The sequence below is a fragment of the Oryza sativa genome, chromosome 8, assembly GCF_034140825.1.
Source record: "Oryza sativa Japonica Group chromosome 8, ASM3414082v1".
Taxonomy (NCBI): domain Eukaryota; kingdom Viridiplantae; phylum Streptophyta; class Magnoliopsida; order Poales; family Poaceae; genus Oryza; species Oryza sativa.
The window spans coordinates 17353405-17367983 of NC_089042.1; the positions used below are offsets into that span (position 1 = coordinate 17353405).

The 14579-nt window shown below is 37.2% G+C and overlaps 2 protein-coding genes across 8 annotated transcripts; one reads left to right on the forward strand and one right to left on the reverse strand.

Annotated features, from left to right (window-relative positions):
• Window positions 1-870: 870 nt before the first annotated feature.
• Window positions 871-3594, forward strand: LOC4345405 (iron-sulfur assembly protein IscA-like 2, mitochondrial). Its single transcript, XM_015792886.3, has 4 exons — window positions 871-1139; window positions 2401-2531; window positions 2714-2822; window positions 3292-3594. The coding sequence occupies exons 1-4, from the start codon at window positions 942-944 to the stop codon at window positions 3352-3354; spliced, it is 501 nt and encodes a 166-aa protein (XP_015648372.1). The 5' UTR covers window positions 871-941; the 3' UTR covers window positions 3355-3594.
• An 892-nt stretch (window positions 3595-4486) lies between these two features.
• Window positions 4487-11234, reverse strand: LOC9267611 (carotenoid 9,10(9',10')-cleavage dioxygenase). Of its 7 annotated transcripts, none has more exons than XR_010734592.1 (13): window positions 10954-11234; window positions 10721-10853; window positions 10510-10612; window positions 9852-10396; window positions 9172-9250; window positions 9004-9085; window positions 7964-8026; window positions 7744-7882; window positions 6740-6893; window positions 6605-6663; window positions 5451-5515; window positions 5187-5342; window positions 4487-4841 (listed from the first exon to the last, which is right to left on the reverse strand). XR_010734592.1 is itself a non-coding variant. In XM_015792882.3 (13 exons), the coding sequence occupies exons 1-13, from the start codon at window positions 11085-11087 to the stop codon at window positions 4731-4733; spliced, it is 1797 nt and encodes a 598-aa protein (XP_015648368.1). In that variant the 5' UTR covers window positions 11088-11234; the 3' UTR covers window positions 4487-4730. The 7 variants fall into 7 exon arrangements, 5 of the variants coding, with proteins under 5 accessions (XP_015648368.1, XP_025875713.1, XP_025875712.1 ...); XM_015792882.3 differs by having other exon boundaries at window positions 5187-5345; window positions 6605-6893; window positions 9852-10031; window positions 10137-10396; XM_026019928.2 differs by having other exon boundaries at window positions 6605-6893.
• Between the last annotated feature and the right edge of the window lie 3345 nt (window positions 11235-14579).

The following is a 14579-nucleotide window of genomic DNA, read 5'->3' on the forward strand; positions in this document are numbered from 1 at the left end:
GGTAATAATCATCAAAACAGAAATATATCTTCAGATTTTTGTGCAGTGTTTAGAGCGAGTACAATAAGATGATATAAGCGAGTTATACATATAGCCACATCATATTTATGCTTATGTGGAGGAGAGGAGAAAAGGCATGCTACAGGTTTATAGCCAGCTGCAGCACAAATTCTAATAAGCCATGAGAGTTCAAGTTTTATGATAGAGATGACTATCACATCTAATTTCATTATAATATATACATCATTAAATTAAGGGGTAATATGCATAATAGGTTGCCTCTACCACACAATCGCAATATCTCTAACACTCTCATATATTTCTTGAAATTTGTGTAGGGTTGCTCCTTGCATGAGAGGTACCTATTTCTCTCTCATATTTCTTCTCTCCTCTCTCCTCTACCTCATTTAGCCCTATGTGGTATCTTAGGGCTTATACTTAGATGCCCATAGTACTTGCCCTGAGAGAGAAATATGGGGAATGCATTAATGGTAGTTAGGCTGTGTTTAATTCACGCTAAAATTGGAACGGTGTGATGGAAAAGTTGGAAGTTTATGTGTATAGGAAAGTTTTGATGTGATGAAAAAGTTGAAAGGTTAAAGAAAAAGTTGGGAACTAAACAAGGGTTTAACTATTGTATTATTAGTAGACTATTAAGTGAGTAATGGGTTAATTTTTGGATATATGTTAACTTGCTCACTATATGGTTCATCACGTCAGTGTCTTACGGCTGCAGACTGCGCCTAAAGCATTTTCCCAGACTCTCTCACACCGAAACGTAGAGAAACTCGCGAGTTGGCCCCACGTGTCATCCTCACGACCGTGTCCAACCCAGGGACCCAAACCGACCGACCTCCCACCACATCCCCCGTTCCGCCGCCTCCGCTTCCGCATCGCGCCGCCCCGGCCACGACCTTCTCCCGCCGTCCTGGAACCGGGCGATGGCCGCGTCGTCGTCGTCGTCCCGTCCCCTGCTCCGCCGCGTCGCGGCCCTCCTCGGCGGCCGCGTGCGCGCCAGCCACCGCCTTCTCTCCTCCTCGCCGTCCTCCTCCTCCGCCGCCGCCGCAGCAACCGAGAGGGCGTCGCCGCCGTCGCCCGCAGACCCGGATACCGTGCACATGACGGATGGCTGCATCCGAGTAGGTCCCCGTACCCTCCTCCCTCCCTTCGTTCATTCCCTCAGCAAGATCGTGTCTCCCGTATTCTGTGTGGAATATAGGCATAATAGGAGGTTTCTGCTGAAAACTTTTGGTAACATGATGTTTTCTGTTTGATTTGGTAAGATTTGATTTAGGTAATCTGTCGTGATGTTCTGGGAAAATATGCGGCCTCCCTCTTGAGGTTTTTTTGGGCTTTGCACTGACAAAATACCGATATAGCGAATTGAATTCGGAGTCAGCTAGTCACCGTGTGCTATGTTAATCTGCTTTGGAAATGCTACAACTGGAAGCACATTTTCTGAACATTTTCACTAGTTCAGTAAGGGGGCAAAATGCAAAAGCCTGCATGAGAATTCGTTTGGGTATGACAGCCACAAAAAATGGGTGTTGGATTGCTTTTTTTTTTCTTTTTCTAAATGGAAGTTTATGTTGGAAGCTGTGAAGTGTAGGACAACTACAAGCAATGAAGCATAATAAGTTGTTCCAAAGCTCAGAGTGAAAAACTAAAAACACTATTAGACAGCCGAAACATAATCTTGTCAGCACTTTGATATTTAAGTTATTGCTACATTATATTTGGAGCATGCACACACCTTCATTTCGCGTTCCCGTAAATAATAGAGTGGCAATAGAAGGCTTTGACGCCCTTCATTTGATTGCGCCAGAGCTAAATGCTGTGTTGATTATACAAGTTTGTTTGGTCACCTAGCCTTGCCTATATTTCTCACTGTTGAAATGGAGTATTCTTTTTGGGCTATATCAGGGTTTCTGTGACAGGATTTCAATTCTTGTTACATGTGTTCAGGGTCTCTAGATGAATGCATTTTCTGTTGTTAATACTAGACAGTAAAAGTGGTTTCATATGCTTACACTTATACCCCATATGTTTGCAAAACCTTTAAAATATTATGAAAATTTTGAAATATGGACATTGCTAAAGGGATTTCCTGAAATTTCATCAGAGGTGATATATTTTTTTTTGGAAACAACAAATATTTCCTGCTTTTTTTTTGTTTTTGTCTTTGATTCATTTTCAACTGTTACATTTGAATATGCTACTTCTATCACATTTTGTTCAACGCAGTAGGAACATTTGAGAATTCAATTTGTGCCAAGTTGACTTCAAATATGCTTTTGGTGTTCAGAATGTATCCCCCCTCCTTTTACATACTTTCTTATAATTTTAGTTTTCCTAACAGCTTCGCATTTTTGTGTTCTTTGGAAACTTAATGCTTCACAGAGATTAAAAGAATTACATGCTAAAGAACCACCTTCTGAAGGTAAGATGCTGCGATTAAGTGTTGAAGCTGGTGGATGTTCTGGATTCCAATATTCTTTCTCTCTTGATGACAAGAAAAACTCAGATGATCGGTATGCCAATTTTCCTGACTGGTTTGTCCATTTTAGACAAGTGTAAATTCTGTATTTCTTCTAAGCATTATTGTGGAAACTTATGAACAGAGTGTATACCTTATAGATGATTTATGTAGTGAGTGTGTCACATACTTCATCAATAGTTTTACTTATCTCAACAATTGTTGTTACACATGTAGGATCTTTGAGAAAGAAGGTGTTAAATTGGTTGTGGACGATGTCTCATATGACTTTGTGAAAGGTGCCACTGTGGATTATGAGGAAGAACTTATACGCTCCGCATTCGTGGTTAGTTTAAATTTGACCTATTTGATTCTTGATTTGAATACTCTCACCATGGAAACATGTTTGGTCAAATCTTCTGCTGGATACCAAAGTAGTTAGTTGAGAAAGATGTCAGAACTTCTCCTAGTTTGGTCAAATAAAATCCTTTTCCTCTTCCACCATATATGTTTCTCTGGCTCTTCTTCATCATGACAAGTGCACACATGGTTTCTCTGGTCTGGAGGGGTTATTGGTGGACTGGGGACGTTTAGGTGTTAGGGATACATTATTTTAGAATTAGTTATCCTCCTTGCCCTTTGGGTGTTAGGGAGAGGTTACTTTACAAATACTTGTCAACCTTGCCACTTCCATGAATTTTTTGCTCTACAGCAATCAAGCATACATTCAACATGATATTGTTCTAAAGTTTGGATTCAGAATGTATTGTATTTATATACATTGGGTACAGCTTATATTACTTGTAATCTTGCAGGTATCAACAAATCCTAGTGCAGTTGGGGGCTGCAGTTGCAAGAGTTCTTTTATGGTCAATTAGTTTCAGCTTTAGTAGCTTGATGAGATAGGTAATATGTGATAGCATTCTGTATTGAAATATACTTCATTGATACATGTGTACAATTTGGTATATTTGGTGGTTCCAAAGATGTTATTTCTACTGCTTCTACCTTGTGATCCTTGTGATTACAAGTTATGTATACTGAATCATTTGGCCTTCAGTATTTATTTGTATGTTGCTTCTTTCAAAGTGCTAAATAAGATGCAATCTTTTGTAACATTGATATGAGTGTATATATGTCAGAATTTTCTCACTATCTTGAGGTTGATCCTAGTCTAGTATATATAATATAGGGTGTGGTCGTTTTTCTATTTTGTCTGTGGTGCATTGGTAAAGTATCGAGAGTTCCTTGTACTTAAAGATTGATTGCATATGATTTCTGTGCGACAAGTTTATCTCAATGAACTAAGTCCCTTTGGGCATGATCTTTTTGCTGATATGTTTTTTTTCGTCCTGAGTCCTGACTACACGATCTAGCACCATGCTTTACTTCAAACTCAGTGATTTCCAGGCAGTTGCTTGATATCTTTGGTGATCACCAGGTATGGTGTTTGTGAGATATCACTTTCTGAGTAGCAGACAGTTCCAAAAGGTAAAATGTACTACTCTGTTCACTGAAGATTGATCTGAACGTTGTTTTACATGGCAAGAAGTTGAAAAGAGATCTTATGGTGGATATTTAAATGCTTACTGCCTCGTTGGAGTGATATATTCTCTGGATTTTCATAGGCATATAGAGCCAACAACTTGATAAACTCCTCATATTGATCTCTTGGTTAATCCTCAAAACCACAATGTTTTGTTCTACAGCATTGAAGATCTAAGAGCAGAATGCAACTACGAAGGCAAATCTTCAAATCTAGTGCTTCATTTAGCTTGGAACATATTGTGATTCCTAATCATTCTCCTGGATTCTGAACTGGATGGAACTATTTCCAAAACTTTCAAGTTTCAGCCTCATTATCAAGGTCCTGGGAAAGTAAGATATCATACCAAACACCTCTAACAATTATCTTTTCCTTTTGCATTATTACACCTATTTTAGCAGTTTTGTCAACTGCTGACAATAACATTTTGTCAATAAATTGAAATTTAGCAATGGAAGAACAACTGAACAAAGATTATGCTATCTAACTGATATATTTATGGGTACAAGCAATTTCCAGAAAAAGAAGATACAGAGTATCTTTCATGATAAGGTGGCACCAATCTAGTTCCACAACTTGCACCCTCAAGATTGAACAATGTACATTATCTCAAATCATCACATCATTTATAAATACATCTTGGCAGTTGTCACTATAGACTATATAAAGTTAATTGTAAATGGCATACTTAAAGAATAATCCCTCTTGTCATGTTCTTTTTGTAATGAATGCTCCATGCAAACCATAGGGTACTCTTTGTGGTAATATTATCTTGGCTATAGGTTCACTCTCAAAGTTTCGGGCGTCAATGATGTGTACCTGTAACGTAAGAAAATGAAGCATTACCATACGAATTTGATCCTGCGAATAGTTTATCAATACATCTGTTATTGTTAAATCATTTGAACTTCTGATTAATAGTAGGTCCGGTCCCAATTTCTAATGTTCTGATAACTTCTTGCATGCCATATCTCAAGTCTTATATCTTTGGAGAAACAAAACGGACATTTAGTAGGTTTTACATTTAGAAAAGCAATTGCAAGTAAAATGCTGGAATCGATAATTTGTAGAATGCATTATGATTAGCAGAAAACTGATTTCCATATGTTATCGAGACATTGTAGGACACATAGAACAATAGAGTTGAAATTAATGAGGACATACTTTTGATATATTGGTTTCCTCATCATGAACAAATGAAACTATCCAGCCATCATCTTCATGCGCACCTGCTGCCTTAGGCACAAACGTTACTCCTGAGCAGAATTGATTTTTTGCTAGCTGATGATACTCTACCTTTATTAGATCTTCTCTGTCTATCTGCTTTGAGAATTCCAAATTGTTTCATGTCATTAGAAGATCATAATAGTTTCCAATTATGCATGATAGGAATAGCGAATTACTTGTTCATTATAGATCATATGATACCTTAGTAGCTATGTTTTGTTTTTCTTCAAGACAAAGTTTTGCAAAACCAATAAACTTTGGTCGAGCTGCAAGATTTAGACTGAAATTAGTTTCTATAGATCAACATTATAGTATGACAAGCTAGAACGTACTCTAATATATGGCATCTGCTTTATAGAGAATACGCAGTTATGTGGTATATTTTCTTATTTTATGAGAAGTAGTCAAATGTCCATATAAGAAACATGACAGAAGGAATACAGATTTACCCAAATTATGATATACTATTTAGATGCCTGTCTATTGCAATGGAACGGGGTGGTTTTAGTTTTTCTCCCGTATTTTTCTCTCTCTTAGTTGGTTAGTTAGGAACGTGGTTCATTTTTTCTGTTCTCCCATAATTCTTTTGGTTGGTCAGTTTTTTTTGGTACACCATTTTTTTTGGAGCGGGTTTTTCTATACGTGGGGCCTGTTTGGTAGAGCTCCAACTCCTAAATTCTGCTCCAGGAGTTGGGTCTGGAGTGGAGTTGTGGAGCAGCCTAAACCCAGCTCCACCTCTCTAGTTCATTTTGTAAGAGTGCTCCACCCAGCTCCGCTCCTATTTCTGATGGAGCTGAAACTATTTGGTTGGGCTCCAGCTCCAGGAGAGGTGGAGTTGGAGCTGGAGCTATGCCAAACAGGTCCGTGGGATGGGAGTGGGAAGGGAAGGAGGATGTATTTGTGTAATAGCAGAGATAAGCAATTGCAATTCTAGTTCTAGAGTCCATCTGTTCGGACCATAGTATCAGCAATTCTGTAATTGCAGTTCAATTGTTTAGTACTAAGGAGCAACTTGATCTCCCTAAACTACAATTGCTCAATAGCATTTGTAGTTTAAGTAACCTACTGATGAAATCAGTTTTGAAGGATAAATGAAGGCTTGCAAGCAGAATGAACATTTTATTATTCAGGCATGTGTACCTTTTCTTTAATTATTCTGAAGGTACCTTTTCTTTCACATGTGTTTTGGATGAAGGAAAAAACAATTATCAGAGTAGTATTACTTTTTGATGCACTATATGGTAAAAGCAATTTGAGAGCTTACCAATCTTGTGGGTATTGTCCGCTCAATTTTCTTGTTCAACTCAAAGTGTGTATATGTATGAAAAAAAATGAAAATGAATATTTAGCAATACCTATTTCATGACCACCTCCGAAACAAGCTGAACAATCCGCCACTTGTACATATGCGTACCTATGGCGTAGGCCAGAAAATTTATCATTGATAACTGGGAATTCCAAGGCAACATCTAAGCTAGTTAAGTATTTGCCTGCAACAGTCCTTGTTTTTAGGTTCAATCTCCATTCATACAAGCGAGAAAAGTTCTCTTCATTTGGTTCTTGACTGGAAGTATCCATAACCATGTTCTTCTGCCTTGGACCCATAATCGCAGAACTTGGTACATGAAATCCCCTTACTACAACCTAATAATAATCAGGATAGCAAATTAGAGTATGCAAGGATATCCCACAAACAGTGAAATACACATAGATTGGACATACAATGGAACAATTCACAAGTGACAACTTTTAGGAAGGTTTACAATTTTGTATATATGTAAAAGATTTGAGTGCTTGATGTGGGTGAGAAATTGACATTGAGTTTCTGCACTCCTTTAAAAGAGAGTAGTGGTGGTGGTGAGTGGTGAATCTGCCACCACCACCCCACCACCAAACTCTCCAAATTTCTGACGTGTGGGACCACTGTCTACCCCCTCTCCAAATAGTTGCATAGAGTCTAAAGTACAAGACAATTGAGTCCGCTTGAAACTTTTTACGGCTAAAATATAAATCTATACTCCTTTAAAAGATAGTAATTGTGGTGATGAGTCATGAATCTGCCACCACCACCCCACCACCAAATTCCCCAAATTTCTGATATGTGGGACCACTGTCCACTAGTTGTGTAGAGTCTAAGGTATAAGTCGATTGAGTCCGCTTGAAATATTTTACGGCTAAAATATAAAAAGATGAAAAATCTCTCACTAATTCTAAAATTAAGCTCTAAAATTCAAAATAGATTTCTTCTTTGAAATGTGCCGATGTGATATTTTTAATTCTGTAACAACACACGGGCATTTTGCTAGTCACAAGAGAAACAGGTAGTCGTCGAGCTGCTGCTTTAGCTATTTGATCATCTGACTATCTGAGTTACTCAACTATTGCTTATGCTGCTTCCTTTGAACACACATTTACTGTAGTTCAAAATTGCAGTGGACCTGTGTCTAACTAAGGTAGATCTGTAGAAGTATTTAGAGATAACATAGATGCCTACCTCATGACCTTCCTCGAAGCAATTGACAAGATGGAATGTGCAGAATGGTTCTACATAAAACCATATTACTGAGTCTGCATCACCGTAATGGGGCATAACCCCAATTCTTGAATAGCTTTCCTCTTCAAACTCAAGCACTCTATATGAGGGATGAAGAAGGATAAATTCGATTTGTGAGAATAATTTTGGATTTTTGGTATTAGCTATACCAAGTACTTACGGAGCCCCTCTTAGCATCCTAGTTGGGTTGAGGGTAAGTGGTGAATCTATGATGATGTTGTACCTGCAATCATTGAGGATGTTAGATTTCACTAATTTTTCTAATTGGTTTGCTATTTCTAGAAAATTCATTACATCCTATTAAAGCTATTGTGTTCATGCATATTTGAAAGTTTTTAGGTCCACTTTACTTTTATATAAGAAAAGTGGAGCTTCAAGAGAACTTGACTTTAATAGAACTATTTTGACTTTAATGAAGTTATAGCTTATTTTATGTGGCATAGTAAAAAATGAATATATTATTTTTTTGGTTATTCTGTACAGTTCAATAGAAAACTGCTAGACAAATATTGACTGAGCTGCTGACTAATTGCAAGCATTGAATTAGGCACAGTTAGAATGTGAGTTCTCAATCCTACAGTTAGTAGCAGAGCAACTCAGCTGGTTGCTGCCATAACTGGGATCCATGGATTTGGTTATTCCATATATATCATTTAGGGATTAATAGTGCTCTGTGTTTCAAATTCTAATAGATTTTTTATGGAGTCCATGTCCATCCCATGTGAGTTAAGACATTGTTGTTTTATTTCTGTGTAATGTTTAAGAAATTTGTAAATGACAGTAAACCAGACAAAATTAGTGTACTTCATATCATGAAAAAGAAACGAATATGATGGTTTTCTACTAGCTTCCAGTTGGTTCTAATCTAGTTCATAAGACACCATTCCTCTGTTCTTCACAATAAAATTGCTATTTTTTACTTAAAAATTCCCTGTTGAAAAAAAATAAAAATTAAGAATCCTCAAGAAGCGACCAAGATTGATTGTTTTCTTGTGCATCAGTCTATGTGAAATGTGCTGTTTAGTATCTTCCATTTCTTGAAATTAAATAAATATACTATTTGAAATAAGAGCAATTCTTGAAATTAAATAAATATACTATTTGAAATAAGAGCAAAATTTTACATGCATCTAAATATCTAATGAAATCAGAAGAGCAGCCATAAAAACAAATATAGCTAGCTGTAGGCAAGAAACTTACGTCCCCGTGACCCCAATTTCATGACAATATGTGCATCTGTCTAGCTTGAGACCAACCTTTTGTTTAAGTTTTTCTCCATCCTCTGTGATGTTTATGAAGTTAAGCATATGACCCCATTTTTATTCAGGAGATGTAGCAGAAGACAATGGAATTATGAAAGTAGATAACCTGAGATTATGCCAACTGTTAGGAAAGGCTGTACCGCATTGATCCCGAAAATGACCATCTCTTTTGACCCAGGGATTACCTGTTACCGTGGACATGATGCATTGCATAGCTAAAACATGACAAAAGAAAGCTAACAGATGTACAAATGAAACAATGGAGCACTAGTGGCTTTAACTACAGTAGTTGAACTGTTATTATTGGAAAACTTGGAAAGTTCAGATGAATGAAACTTATAGGGACTGAATTTTGGCTGTATCTACCTTCAGTTTGATTTGTATATTTTTGCTTGTCATTATTTAAATGATGTGGTGGCCATCTGTTGTGGTGGAAACATGTTTAAAAGTTACAGATTTCCATGGATATTTCTGCAATAATCTTTAGCTATCTTCTTAGTTTTGAAGCAGAGTAATGCTGTACTAATTTACCAACAGAAAACAATCTAACTGTTTCCATGTAAGAATTAACTTATAGACAGTATTCATAGATGCTATGCTTGGTTCTGGTGTTCATCTCCAATGTCAAATCGGCTATGTGATGCTTGTCAGTTAATCTAAGCACATGCATTGCATTCTCATTACTTTATTTATGGTCATGGTACTCCCTATTTACGGGCCATAAAAATCTGATGTGTAAGCTATTTAGCTTAACATTTTGAAGAACTAGGCAAAAGGACCACCGACCTTGGGGTGTGCTGTAAATGGCAACTTCCATTCACCACCGAGATGCCAGCTGCCTAGTGTACTGAGGTTATGCAAGTCAACCTCGTGGGGAACATCATCCTCTGATGCTGCATAAACTCTCCCTGCATGCTCAAACACGCTAGTGTTGCTCATGCTTTTCATTACCTTTCGGAATCTCAGCTGCACATACTCAACAGTCAACATATAGCATTTCCAAAATGTTTGCGACAATCCCAAAAAAATTACAGAAGAAATGCGATGTAGTAATAGCAGCAGGCACCATACTGTGTTAAGAACAGAGGCGATGAGCATGGCGGGAGGGTTCCCATCGGTCATAGGGAGAAAGCATGGTTTCTGACGTTCTTTCTCAATCCTAAATGTTTCAGATTGCACGTAGCGGTTATTGTACGAGATTGACCATGTGCTGTTATTACTTTTGCAGAAGTATACAGCATGGAGCATGCCTTCTCCTTCCACCCAGATGTTATGGGACTGCCCGAAAATGGAACTAACAGATTGGAGGCCTCCATAGAGAGGGTTTCCGCCTGCATTCCACAATCATCAGAGCATCTGGGTTTGTTCCATGACATTTTGTGAAAAAAAAAGGAAATCTTATTCGGTCAAACGTATTACTAATAAGCTTGCATATGTGAATTACCATTTCTTATGTAGACACCCTCAGGAAAATCTGCTGGAATCTCTCCTTCAATCTCTATAACCCGTGTGATCTCCCCGATCTCGTCGACTGGTGCAAAATTGCTCTATAGAAGTGCCAACACAAGGTATGCATATAATATTTTGCCTTCTGCTCGTTTTTCAGCTCCTTGTCAGCAAGTTAACTGGAACAGAATCGAACCATTTGTATTTACCTCAGTGGGACGCAAAGGTTGACATTTGAATGTGAAGGTGTGATCAACAAATGAATCCAGCAGCTGTTGGTAAGTACTGTTCATGGCATTTGATGCCTCTCCCAGTTTGGAGCTTAGATGCACCTGAATCTCCCTGAAATACGGCTGAAACATGAAACAAAGCAGAGTATTTGGTTTACATTTCTCACTCACTGAAGGATCACACATCTATTGCTGTGTGCAAGATTGCCAACCTTTCCAGTGGATGCTTTCTGATGAGATAGACGAGCAGCTTTAGGGGAGATGGATGACCTGGAGCTGGAGATGCATACGCGTGGTTGAAGGGTATACATGGATGGCACCGTTTTTGGTCTCCCTGTATGCACATTTTAATTGATCGCCGGGGTTTCTATTTATATCTGCACTTCATGTGTGAATGCTTTTATGCCCACACGTAACTGTCCGTATCACGGTACTTTACAAGCGGTACGGAAACGAAACAAAATCTCCATCAGAGAGAACATGAAGTGACAAATTCACCGTACTTTTCAGTCGTGATTGCGTTTCTTGTGTTATATTAGTAGGATAAATTGGAGAGCACGTGCTCTCCATGGAGAAGGGAGAGTAATTAAAGCGGTAGATATTTTTGATAAACTATATAGAAAACGCTACTACCTCCGTAAAAAAAAAAGGTATTTTCTTACCTAGTACCTGTCTAGAAAATGCACTCCCTTGGCTTTTTAGGTGGCGTTTGGATCCAGGGACTTAACTTTAGTCTTTGTATTTAGATACTAATTTAGAGTATTAAATATAAACTACTTACAAAACTAATTACATAAATGAAAGCTAATTCGCGAGACAAATTTTTTAAGCCTAATTAATCCATAATTAGAGAATGTTTACTGTAGCATCACATAGGCTAATCATGAATTAATTAGGCTCAATAGATTCGTCTCGCGAATTAGTCCAAGATTATGGATGGGTTTTATTAATAGTCTACGTTTAATATTTATAATTAATATCTAAACATTCGATGTGATATGGACTTAAAAGTTTTAGTCCCATCTAAACAGGGTCTTAGGACGGAGATCACTCAGACTCCGAAAGGGGGTTCCTTTTGGGCAGTGGTGCGCCAAGAAAATAAATACTTCCTCCGTCCTTAAAAAAAATTTACTACGATGTGACATATCCTAGTACTAGGTTGTCTTTTTTTGGGACGGAGGGAGTACCGTGCATCTTGGACTCGGTTGTCTTTTTTGTTTTTATACACGCTTTTCCTTATTGTGCATAGTGTCGCATCGCTATGATAGCTTGCACGCTATTAGTGCTAATTGCAGTGCTAAGCGAATTGATTCGTGTTAATTGTAGTTTTTATAATGAAAATAGCCACTTTCTCCGTTTCACAATATAAGACTTTCTAACATTGTCCACATTCATGTAGATGTTGATGAATCTAGACACATTGTGAAACGGAGGAAGTAGGATAGCTCACACGCTATTAGTGCTAATTACAGTGCTAAGCGAATTGATTCGTGTTAATTATAGTTTTTATAATGAAAATAGTAAACAAATAGTTAAGTTGAAAAGTTTTGAAACGAGTAAAATGTTTTCAAAATTTAACTTGAAAGTTCAAAAATTGAGTTAAAAGTTTTCAAAATTAGACTTGATAGTTTAAATTTTGAGTTGAAATCTTTTAAAATTTTACTTGAAAGTTCAAATTTTGAGTTGAAAATTTTCAAAATCTAGTTGTTAGTTCTAAATTTTTAGTTGAAAATTTTAAATTTTAGTTTCATATTTTTATAGGAAGTACTTTTAAATTTTATTTGAAAGTTAGCAAATTTTAGTATATATTTTTAAATTTTTTATATAAAAAAGAAACAACTTCCTATGAATAAAATAAAAGAAAAGGTTACCTTAATTAAATCCGTGATAATAAAAAACTAATTATTTGAGCAAATCATAACCTTTCCCGATCCCACTCTAACAACGCACACGTAACTGGTGGTCTAGTGGGGCGGAATCGTGAACTTATCAAAATTCGGAATTGCTTGTAGCTGGTGGGTCAAAACCGCACATGTGGGTGTGGGCCAAAAACACGCGCCACCTTGCTTGTCGGTGCGCCTGTGCGGAACAGGAATAGTGATTAAAACAGATGGCATCTAAAAGAGGTACAGATGACACCCACAATACCTCCATACTCTTGTGTTGACAAGTCCATACTCCCATCTATCTTTACACCATTTTTTTTATAAAGAAATAAACATCCCGGCCTTTGCTCAAGAGAGCTACAACCCATTATTACAATTTAGCACTTCATATCGAGTGTAGTCCAAATAAGACAGCAAACATCACGGAAAAATAAAGCGAACCATATGAAGTTAAAACCATGATTAAACAGGGATGAAAGCTGTGAATTATATCTATTCTTTTTGGTTGATGGATAATTTTATCTGGTTTTGAGATAATTTTATCTGGTTGATGGAATTCATTTTATTTTAAATGGCTATAATCGGTTGAGTTATGGATGATAAGACGTAGAAAAATAACAAATCAAACAAGGAACATTTATGTGTAAAACTTTTTTTCCTTTTTATGTTTCAAAAGCTAAGGCAAATAGAATCTACTGTTGCGGCCAGGGGCATATCATAGGATATCTAGGGCTCAACTGCTCAAGCTTTATGCTTGGGTTATGGACTCCAGTAAGTTTCATATTAATTTCTAAAATTTATAGAAAACTATGAGTCCATAAGCCAGGGCCTAGATGTGGCTCCTGGAGCCTCTGCTTATGACTGATAAGCCAATCAGGAGATGATTAGATTGATGAGACTAGCTCACTTCTAAATACGTGGTCGTGATATATTACGGCTTAGAGCGTTACATGTATTTTTTCGATAGAGTTGATGGTAAAACGTAGTTTTGTCACCGAACAAAGAAGAAAGCAATCGCTATCTGATTACTTGTACAGACAGAACTCACGCTGCAAATTCGTGTCGATCTTGTACGGATAGACAGTGGCTAATTTTGTTCACCTTGACAATTCCGTGAAAAATTAATGATACTTTACTGTTGGCCTAACATGGACAGCAAATGGAGAATGGTACTTTACTGTTAGCCTAACATGGACAAAAATGGAGTCCCCATGAGTGTGGCCGCAACACATGATTGGAGTTTACACTGTTCGGCCCATGTTGCACGCAAGTTGATTATCCCTGGACGAACTAGTTGACCAATGAAGTTAGAGGAAGATATTTTTGTAAATTTCAAAAACCTTTCACAAAAATCTTTATAACTATGGCCTGGATTAGTTCCTAAATTTTTTCCCCAAAACATAACATCAAATCTTTGGACACATGTATGTAGCATTAAATATAGATAAAAACAAAAATTAAATATACAGTTTGTATGGAAATCGCGAGACGAATCTTTTGAGCCTAATTAGTTCATGATTAGCTATATAAGTACTACAGTAACCCACATGTGCTAATGACGGTTTAATTAGGCTCAAAAGATTCGTCTCACGGTTTTCAAGCGAGTTATGAAATTAGTTTTTTTATTCGTGTTCGAAAACCCCTTCCGACATCCGGTTAAACATCCGTTGTGACACCAAAATATTTTCTTTCCGCGGACTAAACAAGGTCTATCTGTCTTTATATTCCAGCACCTTTTATGGTCGCTACAAAGCTTGGATTACCGAGATTTGGTTGTGTTAAGACTGTTAGCCAGTATCACGATTGATATGACAGGCCAACATGAAGTTCATCTTTTCACACTGACGGTGTGTTTAGTTCACATAAAAATTGAAAGTTTGATTGAAATTGGAACGATGTGACAGAAAAGTTGAAAGTTTGTGTGTAGAAAAGTTTTGATGTGATAAAAAAGT

Bases quoted from the DNA above. Each gene is read 5' to 3' on its own strand.
- LOC4345405 (XM_015792886.3), top strand. From the start codon at position 942: ATGGCCGCGTCGTCGTCGTCGTCCCGTCCCCTGCTCCGCCGCGTCGCG. The intron at 1,140-2,400 runs GTAGGTCCCCGT...AATGCTTCACAG, and splicing joins TGACGGATGGCTGCATCCGA to AGATTAAAAGAATTACATGC. The intron at 2,823-3,291 runs GTTAGTTTAAAT...GTAATCTTGCAG, and splicing joins TTATACGCTCCGCATTCGTG to GTATCAACAAATCCTAGTGC.
- LOC9267611 (XM_026019927.2), bottom strand. From the start codon at position 11,087: ATGTGCATACAGGGAGACCAAAAACGGTGCCATCCATGTATACCCTTC. The intron at 8,027-9,003 runs GTAAGTTTCTTG...CAATGATTGCAG, and splicing joins GAAATTGGGGTCACGGGGAC to GTACAACATCATCATAGATT. The intron at 5,346-5,450 runs GTATCATATGAT...GAATTCTCAAAG, and splicing joins AACAAAACATAGCTACTAAG to CAGATAGACAGAGAAGATCT.